General features: G+C 51.9%; 1 protein-coding gene across 1 annotated transcript; it reads left to right on the top strand.

Annotated features, from left to right (window-relative positions):
- Nucleotides 1-273: 273 nt before the first annotated feature.
- Nucleotides 274-20,430, top strand: NCAN (neurocan). The gene is made up of 15 exons (XM_046670834.1): nt 274-353; nt 1,240-1,650; nt 3,725-3,899; nt 4,007-4,134; nt 4,633-4,926; nt 5,795-6,391; nt 6,593-7,075; nt 7,139-8,065; nt 12,172-12,288; nt 13,606-13,719; nt 15,279-15,437; nt 16,554-16,636; nt 18,711-18,855; nt 19,596-19,778; nt 20,285-20,430. The coding sequence occupies exons 1-15, from the start codon at nt 281-283 to the stop codon at nt 20,428-20,430; spliced, it is 4,035 nt and encodes a 1,344-aa protein (XP_046526790.1). The 5' UTR covers nt 274-280.
- Nucleotides 20,431-25,042: the final 4,612 nt, after the last annotated feature.

A 25,042-nucleotide genomic window follows, 5' to 3' on the forward strand; every position in this document is an offset into this window, starting at 1 on the left:
AGGAACAGGCAGAGAGACAACCCCAAATCTGATTCACTCCAGCACCCGTGCTACTGACCATGAGACTTCACTGCTGGGATTCTGAGGTCAGCTGGTACTGGGTTCAGATCCTGGCTCAGCCCTTGCTTGCTGACTGTGTGACTTTGAGTGACACACTGGCTTCTCTGAGCCCCAGTTTCCAGATCTGTAGAGTGGGGGGACTTGGTTCTTCCATGCCAACTGTCTGGGAGGGTTGTTCTCACCTCCCCTCCCTCCACCTCCATCTCATTCCAGGTCCAGGATGGCAGCCGTGTCTCTCTGGGCCTTGGGCCTCCTGGTGCTCCAGATGCTGCCCTTTGTGGCTGGGGAACAGGGTGAGTTGCTTTGGGCGGGGTTGGGGTCTGGGGGATTGACAAGATGGGGCAGCTTTTTAACTCGAAAGCCTGCTCATGCTGGTTCCCTGGCTTGGTTTGGAGAATAAAACGAGAACAGATGAAAAAGGTCTTTGAACAGTCAAAAGTGAACAAGACACCTGAGAGGTTATTTTTAGTCATTGCCAGCAGAGGCTGGAGGTTCCCGCCTCTCACCATTTTGCTGAGATGAGCTGGAGAGAGAGAGGGAAAAAAAAAGCAAGAATAGTGCAGAGATTGATTAGTGATGCCTGCCATGGGCAGGGCAATAGAAATAAAAGTTTGTGTGCCTCTCCCTGGCATCTCCCCAGTGGTGGTCAAAGCCCATGTTTTAGAAGTGCCTCCTGATTTGCTCTGTGGCCTTAGGCAAAATCAATGATGTCACTGAGCTTCAGTTTCCTCAACCTCCCTAAAAGAGGATGAGACATGGCCACCTCTGCAGATGGTTATGAAAATCGAATGAGCTGATTGCCATCTATAAAGTGCCTGTTTTATAGAAGGTACTCTGCAAACACAATTTCCCTTCCAATGGTTGCCTCTCTTTTAACCTTTGGGGAAACTGTGGCTTAGAGAAGGACAATCACTTTCCCATGGCCACACAGTGAGTCAGTGACAGAGAGTCAAATTCCTGGCCCCTGGAATCTGGACTTTGAGCGGAGGCAGAGCTATGAAGGGAGTCAACCCGTTCCTCCTCTTCCACTCAGAGACTGGGGTGCAGACGTGTGCACTGCATTCTGATGTGGTACAGGCCATCCAGCCTCTCTGGCCTCAGTCTCCCTATCTTTAAACTGAAGGAAATAGCAGTCTTTGCTGGTCCTTGCCTCTGAATCAGGCTGTCTCTCCACCCCAGGCACACAGGACACTGTTCCTGCCACTACCACCACTGAAAACGGGCTCCACATGCAGAAGGTGGGGTCTGGGTCAGTGCGGGCCGCGCTGGCAGAGCTGGTGGCCCTGCCCTGTCTCTTCACCCTGAGGCCACAGCAGAGGGCAGCCCGGGAAGCCCCTCGGATCAAGTGGACCAAGGTGCGGACTGCATCAGGCCAGCGGCAAGACTTGCCTATCCTGGTGGCCAAGGACAACGTGGTTCGAGTGGCCAAGGGCTGGCAGGGACGTGTATCACTGCCTGCCTACCCCCGGCACCGGGCCAATGCCACGCTGCTACTCGGGCCGCTGAGGGCCAGTGACTCCGGGCTCTACCGCTGCCAGGTGGTGAGGGGCATCGAGGATGAGCAGGACCTGGTGCCCCTGGAGGTGACGGGTCAGTTGGGGGCAGGGGAGGAGCCAAGGATGGCAGGGGGAGGGGCTGAGCCTGAATGTCACCTTAGAAATCACTCCCTTTTTGGTGGTGAACACTATGCAGTCTATACAGAAGTTGGAATACAGTGATGTACGCCTGGAACTTATATCATGTTATAAACCAATGTGACTTCAATAAAAAAGTTTTTAAAAAAAGAATTAGGATTCAGAAAAAAAAAAAAAGAAATCACTCCCTGAACAGTGATTCCCTTTCAGTTCTTCTGATGAAGTCATGAGGTCTCTGTGGGGGCTACTCCCTCTTTTTTTTTTTTTTTAAGATTGGCACCTGAGCTAACATCTGTTGCCAATATTCTTTTTTTTTTTATTCTTCTCCCCAAAGACCCCCAGTACATAGTTGTACATTCCAGTTGTAGGTCCTTCTGGTTGTGCTATGTGGGATGCTGCCTCAGCGTGGCCTGATGAGTGGTGTCATGTCCGTGCCCAGGATCTGAACCAGCGAAACCCTGGGCCGCCAAAGGAGAGCTCGCGAACTTAACTGCTCAGCCACAGGGCTGGCCCCTACCCTCTCTTTAACACCTCTCTCTCTTCTAGCTAAGAGAGAGTAGCCTCTGGCTCAGTCTCCTGTGAACCACAGTGCTTCATAACTTTGTATTAAATCCATTTTATGGTTACCTACTTTCACATAAGGCAAAGGACATTGGCTTTCTATTTAAAATGGAAATACAAATTTCCTTTTAAAATAAATTTGGTTTTAAAAAGGAGGTTCTTTTTAAAAAAATCGAAAATATATATTAAGTAAATAACACTCCTCAAATATCTGTTTAACCAATTCCTGTATTAAATTCTTTCTGTTGAAGTATCCAGTGTAGTTTCTGTTTTCTTAACTGATCATGGTAAACAAAGCACAAATTTTTTTTTTTAATTCTTAAGGCCAAGTCCTAGAACAGGGCCTGGCACACAATGTATGCTCCCTAGATCTTTCAGAAATGACCCAGTGGATGGATGGTTGTGTGGAAAACCTCCTGTGGGCTCTTGTTGGGAAGTCGGTTTCCCTTACCCTGTGTTGGCTGTGAGTCAGTCCCCGCACCCCCTGTCCGGGCTCAGGCTTCCCCCGCCCAGCAGTGTCTCAGTGCATATTTTATGAGCTCTCCAATCATCCCCTTCAGAAGGCCTAACTTCTCAAAACCGACAAACCTCAAAGAAAACTGTTAAGTGGTGAAAGAAGTGAATTCCACCTCTGTTTGTTCAATTCATTCATTCAGCCGAACATTTATTGAGCACCAACCACATGCCAGCCGGGTAGTGGGGACAAAGCCAAGACTGAGAAGCTGCTGCCACCTCCCAGGAACTCTCAGTTTGAGAAGATGGGGCAAAATATTTCATTCCTTTGTCTTGCTCAGCTGTTTCTTTCATCCCTGAATTGGAATTTGAGCCACAGTGATCCTGTTATTGATGCCTCATATCCTGGCTTACATGTCACCTCCTCCAGGAAGCCTTCTGTGACTTCATGCCCAGGCTGGGCAAGAGCCACATTTGATCTCCCATTGCTGCCTGTGCTTCCCTTATCAGTGCATGTATTTAATTCCTAAAAGGCAAAATCCCTCTCTCACTCTTGTCCATGCCTCCATGCCTCAGGGCCTAACCCTGGGAGTGAAGAGTCGGATCTTCCTGGATATGAATTCTGGCTCTGCCTCATACTGGCTATGTGGCCCTGAACATGTCCCTCAACCTCTATGAGCCTTAGTTTCCTCCTCTGGAAATGGGGATAATCATAAAGTTGTAAGATTTCCATGAGATAATGCTTATAAATGCTTTTTACATTGTAAATATTTGACAAGTTCTAGCCCTTTATGGTCATTGTTATCAGTTTCCTCATCTGTAAAATGGGGGCATATCAGTCTCGCGCCCCACCATCACCCTACTGCTATGCCTGGTGCTGAGTGAATGGACATGGCACGGGGCAGTGCAGGGCAGCAGGTCTATTATTATCAGATGGGGGGCACTCTGCAAGAGGGAGATCCGTTCTTGAAGATTCCAGCGTAAATCGGCCCCCTCTCCTGGATGTTCCCCCACAGGTGTCGTTTTCCACTACCGGGCAGCCCAGGATCGCTATGCCCTGACCTTCGCCGAGGCCCAGGAGGCCTGTCGTCTCAGCTCCGCCACCATTGCAGCCCCGCGGCACCTGCAGGCTGCCTTTGAGGATGGCTTTGACAACTGTGACGCTGGGTGGCTTTCGGACCGCACTGTTCGGTGAGGTGGCACACAGGGTGGGGAGACGGAGACCTAGCCCCTGGGGAAAGATGGTCTGTGGGGGCCCCAGGAGCACACATCTGAGAGGGACCCCCTCCTCTTGCCAGGTACCCTATCACTCAGTCCCGCCCTGGGTGCTATGGCGACCGTCGCAGCCTTCCAGGGGTGAGGAGCTATGGGAGGCGTGACCCACGGGAACTCTACGATGTGTATTGCTTTGCCCGTGAGCTGGGGGGTAAGTCTGGGGCTGGCAGGACGCCCCCTTCCCTGAGCCCCTATTACCCCGCCCACCCCTCATCCAGCCCTAAGCCCTTGCCTGATGCCTCTCTAAACCTGCAGTCAAGACCCGGCCCGCGCCTTCCGAGCCTTCCTCCCCTTCATGAGCCCCTCCTCTCTGCGCCTGTCTCCCTGCCTGCCCCCATCCCCTTTCCTACCCAACTCTTACTCTCTGAGGCCCCCTCACCGAGCCCTTCCCTCTCTCTGAAGACCGATTCGCTCAGGAGCCTGAGTTACCTCTTTTGTAAAAAGAAGCTAAAGATCCCTCTTAGCAATGCGTGGGAAGTAACGACAACGCTGCTCTGGCAAGGGGGGCGCACAGCTGCGGCTGTTGCCGCCTTGTTTAGCCACCACCCAAACCCGGCCAGGTCGGGGCTATTTGGAGTGGCACCTCCTTCCCGGGCTCTGGAGGAGGGTCCTCCAGGCCCCTCTGACCTCCGTCTGCGCCCTCCCGCAGGCGAGGTCTTCTATGTGGGCCCGGCCCGCCGCCTGACACTGGCTGGCGCGCGTGCCCAGTGCCGCCGCCAGGGCGCCGCGCTGGCCTCGGTGGGACAGCTGCACCTGGCCTGGCACGAGGGCCTGGACCAGTGCGACCCGGGCTGGCTGGCCGACGGCAGCGTGCGCTACCCGATCCAGACGCCGCGCCGGCGCTGCGGGGGTCCAGCCCCCGGCGTGCGCACCGTCTACCGCTTCGCCAACCGCACCGGCTTCCCGGCGCCTGGAGCGCGCTTCGACGCCTACTGCTTCCGAGGTGCGTGTGAGCCCACGCCCCCAAGGGTAGGCACCTTGGTAAAGGCCACGCCCCTGGGGGCTTTGCTTTCTAGTGGAGGCGGAGCCCTGGCAGGGGAAAGAAGCAGGAAAACACATTCCGCGATAAGCCACGCCCCGGGCGAAGGCCACCCGCCTGAGACGGGTCTTTCCCTAGGAGCCTCGCCCGGGGGGAAGGACCGGGTCCCAGATAAGGTCAAACTCTGGCGGGGAAGTCCTCTTCAGCTGGTGGGCTATATCTCCTGAGATCCCTGAAAGACATGCCGCTTGATGGAGCATATCTTACCGGGAGCCATGCCCATAAGCACTCCCTGGGGAGGAAGTGATGCCTCGACTAGCCACGTCCCCTAGGCAAGGCCACACCCCCAGGGACTGGACCACGGATGACCCTCGCCCTTGGGGTGGGGCCACAGCCTCAGAAGCTGCAACCTCACCTTCAAGAAACTAAGTCTTCCGTTTGTGGGGAAGAAAAAAAATCCTTTTGCAATAAGGGCACGCCCATTAGGCGCTTCCTTCCCAGGGGGAGGAGCCACCGCCCAGGTCTGACCTCCCCCCGAGAGTTGACCACTGCCTGAGCTTCACCCACAAACCAGGCTGTCCCTTGACCCCTAACTGTGACCACTTGACTCTGACCTTAATGGTGGACCCCGACTTGAACAGTGGGGGTGATAATTTTGTACCTACCTCTCCCAGTCTGGAGGATTCCAGAAACCATCCAGAGACACAGAGTCACGGAGAGACAAATACATAGAAGGTCTGGGCTGCAGCATGCTGAGATGTGGGTAGACTTCAGGCAGAACTTTCCAGCCAGCCCCTAGGCCTAACACAACCTCCTCTGCTTGCTCCCACAGCTCATCACCCTACGCCACAACATGGAGACCCAGAGACCCCCTCGTCTGGGGATGAAGGGGAGATTCTGTCAGCCGAAGGGCCCCTGGCCCGGGAACTGGAGCCTAGCCTGGGGGAGGAGGAGGTGGTCACCCCTGACTTCCAGGAACCTCTGGTGTCCAGTGGAGAGGAAGAGCCTCTGATCTTGGCAGAGAGGCAGGAGTCTCAAGAGACTCCCAGCCCTGCCTCTGGGGGTCCCATGCTAGCCTCAAGGCCTGCCCTGGAGGCTGAGGAGGTGTGGCTGAGCACCGTGGCCCCCAGCCGCAGTAGCATGGAGGCAGGCACTGCCCGAACCACGCACAGGGAGGCAACCCCAGCCAGCGCAACACCTAGGAAGAGGGGCCGCTTTAAAGGGTTGAATGGGCGCCACTTCCAGGAGCAGGAACCCCAGCAAGGGCTGGAGGGGGGGCTTGAGGCCAGTGCCCATGCCCCTACCTCAGAGGCTGCTGGGAATCAGGTGGAGCCTCCCCTGGCCGTGGAAACCACAGATGCCTTGAGGACTGGACCGAACCAGAGCCCCTGGGCCGTTCTGACTAATGAGGTGGATGTGCCTGGAGCTGGTGAGTGGGGTCCCAAGGGGAGGTGGGACTTACCTGGGGGTCTGAGGGGGACAGGGACAAGAGGCTCTGAATCCCTCCTGGGTCCCCTGGCCACACCAAGCCTCAGAAGCCGCCTCTTCCTCGGGCCTGGAGCCCGGGAGACACTCAACAGAAGGAGCTGCTGAGACAGAATTCTAATGACTGTTGTTGATCTTGTTGCAGGTTCCCTTGGTGGCAGGAGCCCTCCAGAGCCCTGGCTGTGGCCCCCAACCATGGCCCCACCCAGCATCCCAGGCCCCAGCAGGGCCCTTGGCCTGGAGCTGGAGGAAGTCGAGGGCCCTAGTGTGAGGCCAGCCACCCCCAACCTGCCGTGGTCCCCCTTGGAGGCCACTGCCCTGGGTCCCAGACCCTCAGAGGGGCCCAGCACTATCCCCTGGGAGGCACCCCCCATGATCTCTTCCCCAGACCTCCCTGTCGTGGCCATGCTTCGTGCCCCCAAGCTGGGGCTCCTACCACACCCTACGCCCCTCACCACCCAGGCCAATGGGATCAAGAGGCATGGTGAGGCCATGGTCACTGCCCCACCCTCCCCTGCCTCAGAGATCGAGGCCAGCCCCCAGGACCCCATCCATCCAGAGCTGTATTCCTTGCCCCCCTCCTTGGACCTGAAAGAACAGGGTGGAGAGGCCACATCCTCAACACTCAGTGGCCACGGAGCAGGAATTCCCACAGCCCCTTTGCAGGCAGCCTCAGACACACAAGGTGGAGCCAGTCCTAACTCCCCCAGGGCAGACCTTGGAGAAACTGGGGGGACCAGCCTTACTGGACTCAGCAAAGCTGAGCACCCCAGATCCAGCCCACAAGCTTCTGTGGATGGGAATGAGGTGGTAGATTTTGCCCCCACTGAGACTGCCACTGAGCCTACAGGAGTGACAGGCATCTTGGGGTCTGAGTCTGGGGTCTTCAGCACAGCAGAGAGCCCCACTTTCAGCTCACAGGCCACCGTGGATGAGGCGCAGGGGACATGGCCCTCACTGCACAGTGGAGGGTTGGACCTCCACCCCCCGTTTGCATCCTCAGGGGGCCCTGGAGTCTCCCTGATGCCCAGGGTCACCCCAAGTTTGGAGCCTTGGGCTGCTACAGAAGCGACAGTGGGTCCCACAGATTCCATGGCCACGCTGGGTCCCAGGAATGCCGGTGGGATTTGGGATTCTGGATCCTACGCGGTTGAGGGCGCTGACAGCCCCACCTTGAGCCTTCAAGTGGCTGTGGATACAAGTGTGGTGACGTCCCTCATGTCCCTGGATCCAGGGGACAAGGTTAGGGTCCTGGCCATGTCCACAGTGGCCTTCTCAAAATCCCAATCCCACCTGGAGCTGGAAGGCCAGATGGTGACGCAGGGAACGCTGGGAGCGTCGGCCCCTCGGCATGAGGGCAGCCCCCTTGGGGAGCCCACTTTCCCTCCTTGGACACCAACGGCAGCCAGCATGGACGAGCCTGTCTCAGTTTCCTCGGGGGAGCCTACAGTGCCTTGGGACTCCCATAGCACCCTGCTGCCTGCCTCCCTGGGCCCAGATGAGTTTGAGCTGGAGGTCCTGGCAAGCAGCCCAGGTGTGGAGGGCTTCTGGGAGGAGGCAGCAAGTGGTGAGGAGCCGGCCCTGCCAGGGACCCCTGCAAATGGGAGTGCGCAGGAGGGTGAGTTCAAAGCTCGGGGCTTCATCCAGCTCACCGTGTCGGGGAGCCCAGAGCAGGGAGGAAGGGTTGTTCCTGGGGGCCTAGAAAGGTTTCTAGCAGGCGGTGATGGAGGTGGGAGCGTGTCAGGCAGAGTTGAATGGCTGAAAGGATGTTCTGCAGAGGCACCAGCACAGGCAAAGGCCAGGATGCAAAGTTGTGCTTACTGTGTTTTGATGCACAGTGAGTAATGGGGGAATGAGGAGGCGCTGGGTGGAGTTTGATTTGGGGCATGAGTTTAGTCAACAATTCACGTTGATGTCCACTCTGAGCCAGACAGTGCTGTGTGATGCTGGGGGCCTGCCTTCAGCGAGCCCCTGGTCCCGGGAAGATGGGTGGGGCAGAGGGAAGAGGTGTGGCAGGGAGGATTTCCCAGACAAGTGGAATTTGCAGCTGGAATTCAGTGATGTGGATCTTGGGGGACCTTGAGCCACATGGAAGGTGGGTGCCAGGAAGGGGTGGGAGTGGTGGGCATCATTCCTATTTTATAGACAGCAAACTGAGGCTCAGGGAGATATGTCACTACCAGCCGTCTGTGGCCAAACCTCAATCAGAGCCCAAGTCTGCATAAGCCCTAGCTGTTTTGGCCATGCCCAGTGGAGGCCAGAGAAAGCCCCGCCCTGCTCTCCTGGGGCCAGGTAGCCTGCAGCTCAGCCTGCAAATTCTGGCCCTTTTTCTTTAAGGTCCTGCCATAAAGAGCTGGGTTTTATGGTCAAGTGAGCTTTAAAAAAAAAAAAAAAAGCAGCTAATTAAAAGGCACCTTTTCTGAGTTGCAAAACACTCATTACCACAACTGGTTTTTCACTTGCTCCTTTTTTGAAGGCAAAGTGTCACAGTGATAGAAATAGCAGATTCGTGGTTTCGTTGCCCACCTTGTCACCTGTGGGCTGTGTCCTGGGCGCATCCTCTTTTCTTAGATGCGCAGGAGGCAAGTGGACCCCGGTAGGGGTGCATGCATCGATAAAGGCTTGCTTATTCATTACTGCCCATGTGCATGGCTTGTTCTGAGCACTTTACTGGAGTCATCTTGGTTAGTCCTTATATTGTACTTGTGGAACAAGTTCTAGTATGGTCCTCACTTTACAGATGGGGACACTGAGGCACAGGGAGTTCAAGTGACTTGTGCAGAGTCATGTAGCTGGGGAGTGTCAAGCATAAGGTTTGAATCCAGCCTGTCTGACAACAGAGTCTTTGTCTCAACCACTAGGCCATCCGATGCTTATTTCATTGGTGTAAAAAAACCCAAAACAAACCCCAAGGTCTTGGGGAGGGGATGAGCTTGCCCAGGGAGGGAGCAGAGGAGAGACTGGTTGTGGGGGATGGGCAGAGGGGAGGAGACTCGATGCTGCCAGGGGGCTGGAGGTTGGGGGGCAGTCAGAGAGGTGGAAGGGAAATGACAGAGGCAAGTGCTAAGGAAAGTGCGTTTGGAGGAGCCCCCAGGGCCACAGCTGGGTCTGTCTTGGACTTTGCTGGATCCTCAGCTCCAGACTGAAGCCAGTGGCAGCCGGGTTGGAGGGAGGCAGGTGGCACTGGGGGAGACCCGGGCGCCTACCACCCGCTGCTGGCAGCAGAAATGCTAATGAGGCCAAAAATAAATGCAGCACCAGCAAGCGACTGAGTCACCACTGCCAGTCCGTGGGCAGGTGTTGGCAGCTCAGGGCACCTGGTGGGGCTTAGACGTTCTCGCTCCCGGCAGCCCCACGTGTGTGCACACATGTGCTAGAGCGGCACCAGGGACAGACACTGCCACAGGCCCCTCTGGCCATCCGTGGGGGCACATGCCACCACCCTATGGGCAGGCCTCAGCCACTGCAGGAGGGCCAGCAGCTACCTGCATTCAGTTAGCAGGCAGTTATTGAGTGCCTGATGTATTCCAGGCCCCACGTTGAGACCAAGTTCCTTGTCCTCTGGAAGCTGCTATTCTAGATAGAGTAACTCTCTAGCACTTTCCCAATGATGGAAATGTTCTTGAGCTACACTGTCTAATGAGATAGAAACCAGCCACGTGTGGTTACTGAGCCCTTGAAATGTGCCTAGTGCGACTGAGGAACTGCATTTTTACTTTTATTCCATTTTAATTAATTCAAACTTAAATAGCTCTATGTGGCTGCCTTGTGGAACATCACTGCTCGGGGGGAGGCAGGGACAAGAAACAATGATCCTGGGACCAGCCCGATGGTGTAGTGGTTACATTAGCACACTCCACTTCAGTGGCACAAGGTTTGTGGGTTCAGATCCCAGGTGCAGACCCACACACCACTCATCAAGTCATGCTGTGGTGGCGTCCCACATACAAAATAGAGGAAGATTGGCACAGATGTTGGCTCAGGGACAATCTTCCTCAAGCAAAAAAGAGGAAGATTGGCAACAGTCATTAGCTCAGGGCCAATCTTCCTCACTAAAAAAAAAAGAAATGATGATCCTAATAAGTTATTTTGGAGGTTAGAGAATGATGAAGGCAGAAGAGGAAAATCAAGCAAGGGGTGGGGGATGCCAGGGAGTGGTTTGTGGTTTTGGAAGAAGGTCAGGATGAAATTTGAGCAGGACTGAAGGAGGTGAGGGAGGAGCCATGCAGTGGTCTGGGCAAAGCTTGCTCCAGGTGGAGGGGATAGCCCCTGCAAAGGCCCTCAGGCAGGACCCTCAGGAGGAATTCAGTTCCTGAGGAGGAACAGGACGCCAGTGTGGCTGGTGCCGAGTGAGCAAGGCCGGGAGAGGAGGAGGTAAGGTAGGGAGATGTTGGGAAAGATCACGCAGGGCCCTGTGGGCTGTGGTTTGACTTCCTCCTCTGAGGGCAACGGGGAGCCATGGGGGAGTCTAGGCAGAGGAGGGACATGACCTGACTGAGGTTTACATAGGCTCCCTCTGCAGCTGTGGGACAACTGCCTATGGAGGGTGAGGGTGGAGGCCAGGAGAGCAGGGCGGAGGTGACTGCTTGTTACCACCTCAATTTCTTGTGAGGCCCCAGACCAGGACAAAACAGAAACAAATTCTAGGTTATAGGGGCTACAGAGAGGGCCTTAAACTGGACTTCTGGAGCCTCTGAGGCCAATCTGGGCTCTTGAGCTGTCCCGCTACGTGCCTTTGAGCCAGGCCCTGCCTGTCTCTGGGTCTCAGTTCTAATGTCTGTGCAGTAGAAGGGTTGAACACTGCCCTTACAAGGGATAGGGATCAGCTGGGATAGGATGGGGGTTCTTACTCTGCACCCCCAGGCTCCAGTGTGGAGACCACCAACCAAGGCATCTGGACCCCCAAGATGGGGAGGGGAGACCCTCTGCCTCCAGGGAAACCCAGCTGATGGGGAAAATGGTGGGGAGGGGGACAGGGACCCACATTCCTCAATGCCTCCTGGGTGCCAGGTTCATGCTGAGCAAGGCTGAGACCTTCTCAAGACGCCCCAGGTTGATATAGACAGAGCTGCACGTGGCATTATGGTCAGGACTGGGAGCAAGGGATGACCTGTTTTTATTTCTGTTGTGTAAATGAGGCAACTGAAATTCAGAGAAGCAGTTTGTCCAGGGTCCTCTAGAGGGTGGCAGAGCCAGGGACTGAACTAGCCTCTGACTCCAGAGTCTGTCATTATAACCACTATAATCCACCACCTTTCTACACTGTAACCAATGAGTTTTTGCAGCAAAAAAGGTTGAGCCGCCAGAATGAAGGAGGTGACGGTTCACACTCTTCCTCGTGCAGTTCATACCCCGCCTAGAACCTTATGTCCACTTACGTGCTCCAAATTGTGAGAAGTACAATGAGCAGCAGGTCATGTCCAGAAGAGGGGGACAAGTCAGGAAGGGCATTTAAACTCACGTTCTAGGAGAAACTTCCTAAGAGAAGCTTCAGGAAGCTCATTCCAGCTCAGTCCAAGGAAGGACATTACCATAGGCAGGACAGTTCCTGCAAGAAGTAAGCTCCTCATCACAGGAGCGTGTGAGAGGAAGTTGATGACCGTCTATTGGGAAGTTACAGAGGGGACTCCACAGACAGGGTCTCTGGGGTCTGAGGTCTAGATTCCGGGAAGGCAGACAGCATGGTGGCCTGACTAGTTCCCACACTGCCTGTCCATCCTGCAGCCCTCTCGGATCCCTGCGAGAACAACCCTTGCCTGCATGGGGGCACCTGTAAAGCCAATGGCACCATGTACGGCTGTAGCTGTGACCAGGGCTTCACCGGGGAGAACTGCGAGATCGGTGAGTGTCCCGGACTCAGGATCTGAACCAAGACTTGTTTGACCATCCCCAGTGGCCATCCCCATGATGATTCAGGGATCACAAAATGCTCACACCAGAGGGTCCCTTCCCCTCCCTACTCCTTGGATCTAGTAAATCAGCCCCAATTAGCTGAGCCAGCACCAAACAGCTGAGCTCTCATCCTGCGGGCTGAGGCTCAGTTGTGCTGCCTCCTATCGCTACCAGGGAGGGGAAGACAAATGACAAAGCTCAGGTTCCTCCCAGCCAAGGGCCCCAGGGGTTCCTACCCTCTCCTGGTGGGCAGGAGTATAGGCATCCACTAATGGATGCTAGCGCCAAAGCCCAACACAGGAAACATGACAAATTATGAAATTATAACAATACATGTAAATGACAGTTTCTTGAGCTCTGTGCATCACCTCCCTGACGTCACAACCACACTAATTATAGAATTATAACAGTAAATATAAGCAATATAATTTCTTGCGCTCCTCTACTGACTCTCCTCTCAACCACTTTGAGAAGGTGCTACTATTATTACCATTTTTCAAAAAAAGAAACATCTCAGAGAAGGGCAGTGGCTCTTCTCGGTGTCACCTGGTGTCACACGTGCCTCAGGCACCCTCTACACAGGGACTGGCAGAAGAGGAGCTCAGCTGATATCTAGTTCTACCTACAAACAGCTTCATTACTCTGCAAGTCCTTGCAAATGTACTGGCACCCAGTTTCCCGAGGTTCCACATCCCAAAAAGACCCTCCAGGGGGGCCGGCCCGGTGGCACAGCGGTTAAGTGCTTCGGCGGCCTGGGGTTCGCCAGTTTGGATCCCAGGTGAGGACATGGTGCCGTTTGGCAAGCCATGTTGTGGCAGGCGTCCCACATATAAAGTAGAGGAAGATGGGCAGGGATGTTGGCTCAGGGCCAGTCTCCCTCAGCAAAAAGAGGAGGATTGGCAGCAGATGTCAGCTCAGGGCTAATCTTCCTCCAAAAAAAAAAAAAAAAAGACCCTCCAGGTTCAACATTCTATAGATCTATTTGCCTGAGGATAATCTTCACTGCTCTGGAATCAGGTGGAATGTTCTGCACACTCTGGCCCTCAGCCTTCCCAGTGGCATCTGCTCTCATTAATGCTAATTAATGTTAATTGTGTGAGGTTCCACCCCCTTGACCTCCAGAGTCATTGGCCCCTCTGTGCAGACCCCCACTGCTGCACTCAGATCCAGGATGGATGGTAGGATCATGGCCCCATCTTCTGCCTGTGAGGACTGGGAGCCAAGGGGAGGCTGACCTCTGACTTGGCCCCTCTCCTTCCCCTCCAGATATCGACGACTGTGTCTCCAGCCCCTGTGAGAACGGAGGCACCTGCATCGACGAGGTCAACACCTTCATCTGCCTTTGCCTCCCCAGCTATGGGGGCAGCCTCTGCGAGAAAGGTGAGTCTCTGTCAAGACCCCAGAAACACTACCAGGAGTGAGGGCGAGTGCTGTGTTACAGGCTTCCCACTCATGCTCCAGATCTCACTGGTTCTGTGGCCCTGAGTCCAACAGGAGGCAAATTGTTTTTTTGAGATAAAATTCATATAACAGAATTAACCTTTTTAGAGTGGCATTCAGTACATTCACAATGTCACAGTGTCATGCAGCCACCACCTCTAGCAAGTTCCAAGATATTTTCATCACCCCAAAAGGAAATCCTGTACCCATTAGCAGTCACTCTTCATCACCCCCCTCCCCTAGCTCCTGGCAATCTCCTTTCTGTCTCTATGGACGTTTTTCTGTTCTGGACATTTCTTTTTTTTTTTTAATTTTTTTTTTTTTTAAAGATTGGCACCTGAGCTAACATCTGTTGCCAGTCTTCTTTTTTTTCTTCTTCTCCCCAAAGCCCCCAGTACATTGTTGTATATTCTAGTTGTAAGTGTCTCTGGTGGTGCTATGTGGGACGCCGCCTTAGCATGGCCTGATGAGTGGTGCCGTGTCCGTGCCCAGGATCCGAACTGGCGAAACCCTGGGCCACCAAAGCAGAGTACACGAACTTAACCACTCAGCCACGGGGCAGCCCCTGGACAGTTCATATAAATGGAATCATACACTTTTTGTGTCTGGCTTTTTTCACCCAGCAAGGTGTTTTCCGGGTTCATCTACACTGTGGCATGTATCAGTGCTTCCTTCCTTTTCATGGGTAAATAATATTCCATTGTAGGGATGTACCACCATTTTTTAATCCATTCATCATTTGATGGATATTTGGGTTGTTTCCCCCTTGTGGTTAATGTAAATAGTGCGGCTATGAACATTCATGTATAAGTTTTTGCTTGAACACCTGTTTTCTATTCTTTTTTCCCCTCCATTCTTTTGGGTGTATACCCAGGAGTAGAATGGCTATGTTTAACTTCTGAGGCACTGCTAGACCGTTTTCTACGATGGCTGCACCATTTTACATTCCCACCAGCAGTGCACGAGGGTTCCAATTTCTCCACATCCTCGCTAACACTTATTTTCCTTTTTTTTAATTATAGCCATCCTAGTGGGTGTGAGGCTGTGTCCCATTTTGGTTCTGATTTCTGTTTCCTAATGACTAATGGTGCCGAGCATCTTTTCATTTGCTTCTTGCCCCTTTGCATATGTTTTTGGGAGAAGTGTCTATTTGAACCCTTTCCCAGGAGGTAAATTTTAGGCCTCTCTGAGACCGTTTCCTGAGTTCCCAGGTCCACACGGAAGGTGTGGTCCACAGAGCAGAGCAGGAGACATCAGGATTGGGACAACAGCGGGTGCATGTAATGATTTTCCAGCTGAATCTCTTCCAGCAACAAAGAAAAGAAATGAATATGGGAAAGGGGAGGTGAAAGGGTGGTGGGGACAGAGCCTCAGGGGGAGGGGGATGGACCCAGGAAGAGGGTGACCTAGCTGCACAGTGACCTTGGATTGGGTCCTCTCCCTGGTGGGCTGGCTTTGCTCACGGCCAGCCCCTCTCATACTCCCTTCCCGCTGCCCAGACACGGAGGGCTGTGACCGAGGCTGGCACAAGTTCCAAGGCCACTGCTACCGCTACTTTGCCCATCGGCGGGCGTGGGAGGACGCCGAGCGGGACTGCCGCCACCGAGCCGGCCACCTGACCAGCATCCACTCACCTGAGGAACATGGCTTCATTAACAGTAGGCACTCTGGGGTGGGCAGGGGTGCCCCTTGCAGTTGCTTTGCCGGGGCATCCCCCCAGGATTCTGAAGATGCCACCTTTCTGAAGCTGTGTTCACTAATGCAAGCCCTGACCATTTATTAATTTGCGTGTCCATTTGTTCACTTGTTATTTCATATATTCACTTCATTCATTCACCAAATATTTACTGAGCATCTGCTATGTGCCAGGCACTGTGCCAGGCACTGTTCCAGGCACTGGGGGACAGCAGTGAGCGAGTCACACATTGTCCTGTGCTCAGGGTGTGATGTTCTTGTTGGGGATATAGGCAAACAAGTAAATATCTAATTAAATAAGTCTATACTGTAATTTAGCTGGTCTTAAGTGTTCTGATGACAAATAAAACAGGGCCAGGGGATGGAGGGCGATGGGGGGGTGAAGGGGGTGGGGGTGACATGAAATGAAAAAGGAGCTATGCAGAGACCTAGGAAAAGAGAAGAATGTCGCATTAATTAAATCTGGCATTTATTGACTTTTTCATTATCCATTCTGCTGTTTGTTCATCCATCCATTTCTTCACGTTTCCCCCATTCCATCCCATCCCCTGTTAATTCCGTCATTTGTTCATTCCCTGGCTCGCTGGTTTCTTTTTACTCCCTGCAATCAAACCCGTGCTCCTCCGGCCGCGTCCTGGTCCTCACTGGCTGAGGCGCTCGCTCACTGTCGCCTGCCTGCCCTGTCCAGCGCCGGCGCTGGCTCTCCTATCCCTTACTCTCTCATTTCTGCAATATCAGACATGCCTTTTGTTTACTTCTTCCTCCGGCCATTTGTTTAAGCTGCAAATCGTCTCAAGGCCAAGTGCTTAATCCCAGCCCTCTCCGCACCCCACTCCCACCTTACGGGGTAAGAGGGCAGCCAGCGTCCCACTGCTGGAGAACGGGGCGCGGCCTCCAGCCCACGCCAAGGCTGAGGGAGGAGCTCTGGGCCTCTCCTTCACCCCTACCTCCATCCCCTTTCTCCCCCAGCCCACCTCAGGGCTGGGGAAGAGCTGGTTCCTGCTCTCCCCTCCCCCCGCCCCGCCCTCCCCGTTGGGGGGAGGGGCAGGCGCCCAGCCCTCACGACCCCTGCCCTGCAGGCTTCGGGCGTGAAAACACGTGGATCGGCCTGAACGACAGGATCGTGGAGAGGGATTTCCAGTGGACGGACAACACGGGGCTGGTGAGTAGTGGGAGCCCGGGGCCTGGGTTCCTGGGTTAGGCTGCTGACTGGCCCTGCCTGGAGCCTGGAACCGAGGGGTCTGGGTGAGCCACATCAGCCCGTCCTGTGGCCTCACTTTTACCCTCTTGTGCAAAACGACCGGCAAAGGTCCTCAGTGGCTCTGAGATGCTGGAGTTGGCCAAGGAGCTTCATCTCTGACTTCCTAGCCCTGTAAACGGCCGGTGCACCCATTCATTGACTGAAGTACAAATGTAGGACTGGGGTTCGAGGCCTCCTATTGCTCACCTCACCTGGTCCTCCGCCACGACTCTCAGATATTCCCATTTCCCTGCATTGCTCGCCTCCCTTGTCACTCACTGGGACCCCTGCAGCAGCTCCCCACTCCCCCAAACACACACTTGCTACCTACACTTCTGCCTCTCCACCTGGTGGCCATGGGGACTTTTTTTAAAATTGAGGTGTAATTCAAATAACATAAAATTAATCATTTTAAAGTGTATAATTCAGTGGCATTAAATACCTTCACAGTGTTGTGCAAACACCACCTCCCTCTAGTTCCAGAACATTTTCATCACCCCAAAATGAAGCCCTGTACGTGGGGACCTTTTAAAAGTCATGCATCAGATCAGGATTTCTCTGCTTCAAGCCCTCTCAGATGCTCCCTTGCTCTCGAGATAAGAATCTACTTCCTCCTCCTGTGGAAAACAGTCTGGTGGTTCCTCAAAAAGTTAAACAGAGAATTGCCACATGACCTGGCAATTCCGCTCCTAGGTAGATGCCCAAAAGAAGTGAAAACAGGCACTCAAACAGATACTTGTACACCGTGTCCAGAGCAGCACTGTTCACAGTTGCCAAAGGTGGAAACAAGCCACATGTCCATCAACAACGAAAGGGTGAACAAAACGTGGGCCTTCCATACTGTGAATACTACTCAGTCATAAAAAAGAATGACGCTCTGACACATGCTTCGATATGGATGAACCTTGAAAACATTACACTGAGTGAAAGAAGCCAGACATGAAGGGCACATTCTGTATGATTCCACCTATATGAAATATCTGGAATAGGCAAATCCATAGAGGCAGAACGTAGATCAGTGGTTGCTGGGGGCTACGGGCAGGGCAGAATGGGGAGTGACTGCCATGGGTACAGAGTTTCTGTTTGGCAGGGTGAAAGAGTACTGGGAATAGACAGTGGTGATGGTTGCACCACACTGTGAATCTAAGTAATGCCAATGAACTGGACACTTAAAACAGGTTAAAGTAGGGGCCAGCCTGGTAGCACAGTGGTTAACTTCATGTGCTCCGCTTCGGCAGCCTGGGGTTTGTGGATTCAGATCCCAGGCACAGACCTACATGCAGCTCATCAAGCCATGCTGTGGCGGCATCCCACATACAAAATAGAGGAAGGTTGGCACAGATGTTAGCTCAGGGCTAATCTTCGTCACCAAAGGGGAAAAAAGGGGTAAAGTGGTAAATTTATGTTATATATATTTTATCATAATTAAAAATACCTGCCTGTCTTCTACCACCAGAGCTGGCCCCTGCCCACCCTCTGACCACACTCCAACTTGATCAAGTAGCTCTAGCCCCACTTTCCTCCATTCTGTTCCTCAAATAGGACAAGCTCAGTCTTTGACGCTGAGCCTTTGCACTAGCTGTTTCTTCTGCTTGGAACTCTGTTCCCTGCCTGCGTCATTCCTATCCTTGAGTCTTCAGATCTCCTGTTGCCTCCTCAAGGGAGCCCTCCTGGACTTCTAGGCTAAGGTCACCTTTTGTTCAACTATTTCTCTAACAGTGAGTGACCCATGTAGAAAACAAACTGTCAGGGAGTGAGTCAGTAGGCAGAAACACCAGGGAGGAGGGCACTGCAGTCTTGTAGCCAGAAGAGGGGTCATTTGGACTGCAGCGGTAGCTACCCTCAGGGTCAGCAGAACGATGCCCATTGTAGAGATGGGAACACCGAGTCTCTAACAGCTTGCGTGGTCTGGCCATGGGAGTCCTTCAGTGGGCAGTGACAGAACCTGGGCCAGGATGCAGGTCCTCTGAGCATCCCCTGTCCCCCATTCCTGCAGCAATATGAGAACTGGCGAGAGAACCAGCCTGACAATTTCTTCGCGGGTGGGGAGGACTGTGTGGTGATGGTGGCGCATGAGAGTGGGCGCTGGAACGATGTTCCCTGCAACTACAACCTCCCCTACGTCTGTAAGAAGGGCACAGGTAGGCTGTCACCCTCCCCACTTCCGTGCCGCCTCACACTCACTAGTGGATTGTTTTATTTCAGTTTGTAAGTGTGAGAGTCAGCCCTGCCCAGTGTTCACTCTCCAGCACGGTGGGAGAGCTCCTATTTTCCCCCACCCTTGCCAGCTCTGTGTGTTCTGAAGCTTTTTGTTCTTTGTTCATCTAAGTTGTGAAAAAATAGTATCTCGTTCTTATTGTAGTTTGCAGGTCTTTAAGGATGAGAATAACCTACTGTTCATATGTTGATAAGCTGTTTGTATGTATTTATTTTCCTGTGACCTGCCGGTTCATCTCCTTTGCCTAATTTTCTACCAGTTTGCTGGCCTTATTGACTTGTGAGAGCTCTTTACCTATTAAGGATACATTTGTATGCATGTTCATGTCTGCTTTTCTCTTATACTTTTGTTCATTCTTGCTCCTGTTTCTTTGCCAATTTTCATATCCTTTCTTCCTTTCATTTGCTCAGATTATTCTTGCCTCCTATCTCCTTCATTCCCATCATGTGTAAGAATTAGGGGGCAGCATGTGTCCAGGAGGTTCCTGCCTCTAAAGGGCTCCTGGCTTGGGTGGCGGAGATAGACACAATCACTTCCAGCCCTGTGAGGTCACAGCTGGGCAAAGGGCAGGGCCTGCTGAGGGTGTATTATTCCCAGGAAGACAGGAAACCAGTTTATCCCAGACTTGGCCCCTTCCCTAACTGGAGGTTCCTCTGTCCTCAGTGCTGTGTGGACCCCCTCCAACAGTGGAGAACGCCTCGCCCATTGGTGCCCGAAAGGCCAAATATAATGTGCATGCCACTGTACGCTACCAGTGTGATGAAGGATTTGCCCAGCGCCACGTGGCCATCATCCGGTGCCGGAGCAATGGCAAGTGGGACCGGCCCCAAATTGTCTGCACCAAACGTAAGTGGCTACCCCCAGACACCCCAACACAGGTTTCCATATATTTTTAGTCTCCAATTAAAACATCTTATTACTACACACACCGATCTGGCTGAATGCCTGATAATACAGCCTTGCAGGTGAATGAGAACTTCCCAGCCTGCCTGGTGTTTCCTCCATTCCCTTCCCCGCCAGGAGGCTGCTGCATCAGGCCTCCTGCCCCTCTTGGGGTCGGCCCGGTGGTGCAGCAGTTAAGTGCGCATGTTCTGCTTCGGCAGCCCGGGGTTCGCCAGTTTGGATCCCGGGTGCGGACATGGCACCGCTTGGCAGGCCATGCTGTGGGAGGCATCCCACATATAAAGTAGAGGAAGATGGGCACAGATGTTAGCTCAGGGCCAGTCTTCCTCAGCAAAAAGAGGAGGATTGGCAGCAGTTAGCTCAGGGCTAATCTTCCTCCAAAAAAAAAAAAGGCCTCCTGCCTCTCACCACCTCTTGCCACTTCCCTGTCCTCCCTCAATTCCCTGCAGCCAGACGGTCCCACCGAATGCGACGACACCATCACCACCACCAGCACCACCACCAGCATCGCCACCACAAACTGCGCAAGGAACGCAGAAAACACAAGAAACACCCAGCGGAGGACTGGGAGAAGGAAGAGGGGAATTTCTGCTGAAGAACCAGGCAAAAGAAAGCACAACCCCCTTCCTCCACCTCCTCTGGAGTTTTCACTTGGGGAGACAGAGCCCAGAGAGAAGCAAGAGGGTTTGGAAGTCCCTGAGTCCCAAGCCACATCCCCCCACACATAATCCTTTGTAAAAAGCTCCTCTCCCCTCTTTCTTACATACACAGGTCCTCTTGGCAGGCACAGCCACGTGTCTGAAAATCCAGTTCCAGTCAGGCTGAACTCTGGGAGCGTCTCCCAGTGGAGGGAAGCACAATTGGCAAATACCCTTCTTTGCACTGGTTTAGTTTTGTTGACCAGGCTGATCACCACTTGTTGAAATAAGGCTTTGATGAGAATGCAAGAGTGTGTGTTTGGGTTCGCCCTAAGGAATTGCTTTTCACACCAGAGATCCAGGCTTAGTAAACCATCAGATGTCCTAAGTGCAGCCCGAAGCCTTCAGATAAGGTCACTGGCTTTGGGAGTAGAAATCTACGTGGAAGCACACTGTTGAACTTGCCAATGGCTCTTCCTTCACCTTGGGCTTCAGCCCAAGTTCGGTCTTCGGTCTTGGTGGATAAACAGAGTGTAGAACTCTTATGTACTGAATTTTAGGAATGTTTTTAGAACAGCCTCCCTCTCTGCCCTCAGAGTTAGGGGTCAGAATCGTCAGAGCAATAGGTGGGCAATGGAAGGAAGGTGTATTGCTTGCCCTTCCAGGTCTAGTCCAGTGCTGAGATTTGGTTCTGCATGTGTGGTGAATCTCACACACGCAAATGAGAGGATGTTTAGGGCTCAACAAGCCCAGATTTCTTCCCCCTCCATCTCTCAGGGAGACAAAGAACCTCCTTCCTGGACCAAGGAGGTGCCAAGTTTTCTAGCTCACTGCCCGTACATCCCCATCCCTCGAGCAGACATTGGTAGTGCCCCTGCCCTGGGCCCTGCCCCTCCCCGCTTCCCATCCCTATCTCCATCCATTGCCTGGTGGACTAGAAACGCTTAAAACTTGAAGTAGTGACATCTACCTGAGGTCATGTTGTAGAGAGATGCACAGTGTTAAAACCGAAACCCACACACATTTTTCTCTCATGGTTTTTAAATTTTTTAAGTGGGAAAGAACTCACCTGGCCTTCCTCCCTTAAATCAGCAGCCTGTAATAGGACTTCCAAGCCAAAGGCCAGGATCCAGCTCCCTGATCTCTGGCAGGAAAGATCCAGTTTTTCCTCCATATTTTGTCCACTCTCAACTCCTCTAGTCTTGATAAAATCTATGGATTAGTGTTAAAAACCACAGTGGAGAATGGCCCTCTGCAGGAAAGAAAAATAGGCCAATATATGGTCCATCTAAGGGTTTAGTAGAGAAGGAAATTTGTTGACTGAGCCTATATCCCTCCTGGGAAGTAAGAATTTTAGTTGACAACTATGGAGTAGGTACCATGCTAAGGACTTATGCACGATCTCCTTGAAGCTTCTCAACAGCCCAGCAACTTAGGAACCATTATTTTCACATTTTACACATGATAAAACTGAGGCTCAGTTAAGGGAATGGCATTGACTTGAAGTCACAGCCAAGACAGGAGTAAGGATTTGGTCCTGCCTCTGTCTGACTCCAAACACTGCTGTCTACTTTGAGGGGAAGGGACTGAAACACGATTGCATGTGCTCTCTCACACACAGGCAGATTTAGGAAAAAAGTGAGAGGTGCAAACTAGACTCTCATCCTTGACCTTGGTCTTCCGTCTTCCCTGCTATAGACATCCTCCACTGCTCCACCTGGTGGTTATTGTTGAGAAACCCTGGAGATGTAGGTTTGCCTTCTTGCTTTGATAATTCTTCTTGGTTTAAAAAGTGTAGTAATAATAACACATCTTCACTCGTCCATGTCACAAAAGAATTTTTTTTGTTCGGGGGGGTTGCTGGGGATACAACTTTTTCGGGGGTCTTGGTTTATGCTCCCTGCCCTTGGCCCCATCAGCCCCTTGCCCTGCCCCCACCCCAGCTCCATGGTGGGAGAGGGCTCTGGTCTTTTCTAAAGTGGGTGGTTTGTCTTTTGGTCTTTCCCTTTGGGATGTGCGTGTGTGTTTGCGTGTGCCACATGTGTGGCATGCGTGTGAGTGTGTGTACCGTGAACAGCTTCAGGTTCTGCTGGTTTTGCTGTGAGCTACAGTGTTCCGTGGGTCTGTGCTATCTGACACTGTGGACATTAATGTACTTCTTGGACATTTTAATAAAATTTTTTAACAGTTCAATTTGCCTGTCGCCTCCTGATACCTTCCTTCATTCATTCACTCAGCGAGTATTTACTGAGAAGTTATTACGAGCCATGCACTGTTCTGGGTACAAGGGAGATAGATGTGAACAGGACAGACATGGCCCCTGGGAGGTGGTCAGGGAAGGCTTCCTAGAGGAGGTGAATGGAATCTAAAGGAGGAGTAGTGTTAACTAGATGAGGAGGGAAAGAAAGGAAGAGAGTTTCAGGGAGAGGGAAGAGCAAAGGCAAAAATCCTCTTGCAGAAGGGAACATGGCTTATTTGAGAAACAGCTAGGAGTCCATAGTAGCTGGAGTGGAGTGGTAGAGGTAGAGAATGGAGGGAGGTGAGATCAGAGAGGCAGAAGATGGACCACTGAGGGCCATATGGGCTATAGTGAGGAGTTTGGGCTTTATGCTAAAAGCAATAGTAGCAGCCAACACCACAAACAAGGTCAAAAGGCACATCCCAAGCCTGGAAACAATTTTTCAAATCAGAGATAAAGGACTTGTTGCCTTAATATACAAAGAGCTCCTACAAATCAATAGGAAAAAGACTAATAATCCAATAACCAAATGGGCAAAGGGTATGAACAAAAAGTTCACAGAAAAGGAAATACAGATGGCTAAACTACAACATATGCTCGACAAAATAATACACATTTTTCAAGAACACCAAGATATATAAACAGGGGCATACAAATAAAAGGGAATAAACAAATAGATCTAACTAGAAGAGGGCTTTCCATAGATCAGTGATGACGATGTACCTGAACTGAGAATGATTTATGACTTACTCAAGCAGTTGCACCTAAGGTCAAAGTGGAGGATGTGCAGCTTCACACATAATAAGAGAATTGCAGGTGACAACCACGATGAGATATCACTTTTTACCTGTCAAGTGGGCTAAGGTAAAAAGTGATAACACAATGCTGGTGAGGTGGTGCGGAAACAGGCAAGTACATCTACTATTGGTGGGGTATAAATTGGTTCCACCTCTAAGAAGAAGTGGAGATCACTATCAGAATGGCAAGTTTTGACCTCTTGATCAAACAACTCCTGATACCATCCTCCAGTTATACTTGCCCTTGTGTGAGATGATGTTGGTACTTATTATTCACAGCAAAATATGAGAAATGATCTAAATGTCCACGATTAGGAGACTGGCTACAAAAAATGATGGCGCATCCAAACAATGAATGCTCTGCCAACCCTCAAAAGAACGTGTGTGTGTGATCTTTTTATGCTGATAGAAACTATCTCAAAGATATATTATTAAGTAAAAGAAGAATTACTTTAAAAGTATACATGGCATGTGAACGTTCATAGCAGTGTTATTCACAATAGCCAAAAGGTGGAAACAACCCAAATATCCATCAACTGATGAATGGATAAACAAAATGTGGTATATACATACCATGAAATATTATTCAGCCATAAAAAAGAGTGAAGTCCTGATACACGCCGCAACACAGATGAACCTCAAAAACCTTATGCTGAGTGAATGAAACAAGCAAGACACAAAAGGACACATATTGTATGATCCCATTTATATGAAATACAAGAATAGGCAAATCCATAGAGCAGAAAGTAGATTAGCAGTTTCCAGGGCAAGGGAATGGGGAGGGAGGAACGTGGAGTTGTTGCTTAATGAGTACTGGGTTTTCTTTTGGGGTGATGAAAATGTCTTGGAACTAGAAAGAGATGATGGTTGCACAACACTGTGAATGTACTAAATGCCACTGAATTGAACATTTTACAATGTTTTCAATGGTGAATTTTATGTTACATGAATTTTACAATATAAGAAAGTGTATGTTGCACACTATCATTTGTGTAAAAATGGGGGAAAGAAATACATATGCATGTTTGCTTGAATGAACATAAAACATCTCTGGAAGGACATGTAAGAAACTTTGGATGTCTCTGGGAAGTGAACTGGGTGGTGGAGGACAGGAGCAATAGACATTTTCCTGAATCTCTGGATTCATGGAGGGTTTTATCCAGGTTGCCATGGAACAGATGAATCCTTACAACCTCCACTCCAACAGCACAGCGACCCCAGCAGAAGGAAGGTTCCCTCAGCATGTGGGTCCACCAAAATCCCAGGGACTGAGTCTCATTGGTCTGCATGGGTCCACGTCTACTCCTGGGCCAATCAGGGTTGCCCAGGGAGATGAGTCCCAGCACTCATTGGCTGAGCTGGAAAGGAGTGGAGTCAGCTCCTCCTGACTCTCATGGAAGGAGAAGAGAAAGTTACACACTGATGGGAAAACCAGGTAGCTGGAACCCATGGAAGAAAGGATGCCAGCAGGGAAAAGATGGGATGAAAGAAATCCTATGCACTCATCTCTGGAAACATGCCCCTTACCATTCC

The sequence above is a fragment of the Equus quagga genome, chromosome 9 (assembly GCF_021613505.1).
Source record: "Equus quagga isolate Etosha38 chromosome 9, UCLA_HA_Equagga_1.0, whole genome shotgun sequence".
In the NCBI taxonomy this organism is placed as follows: Eukaryota; Metazoa; Chordata; class Mammalia; order Perissodactyla; family Equidae; genus Equus; species Equus quagga.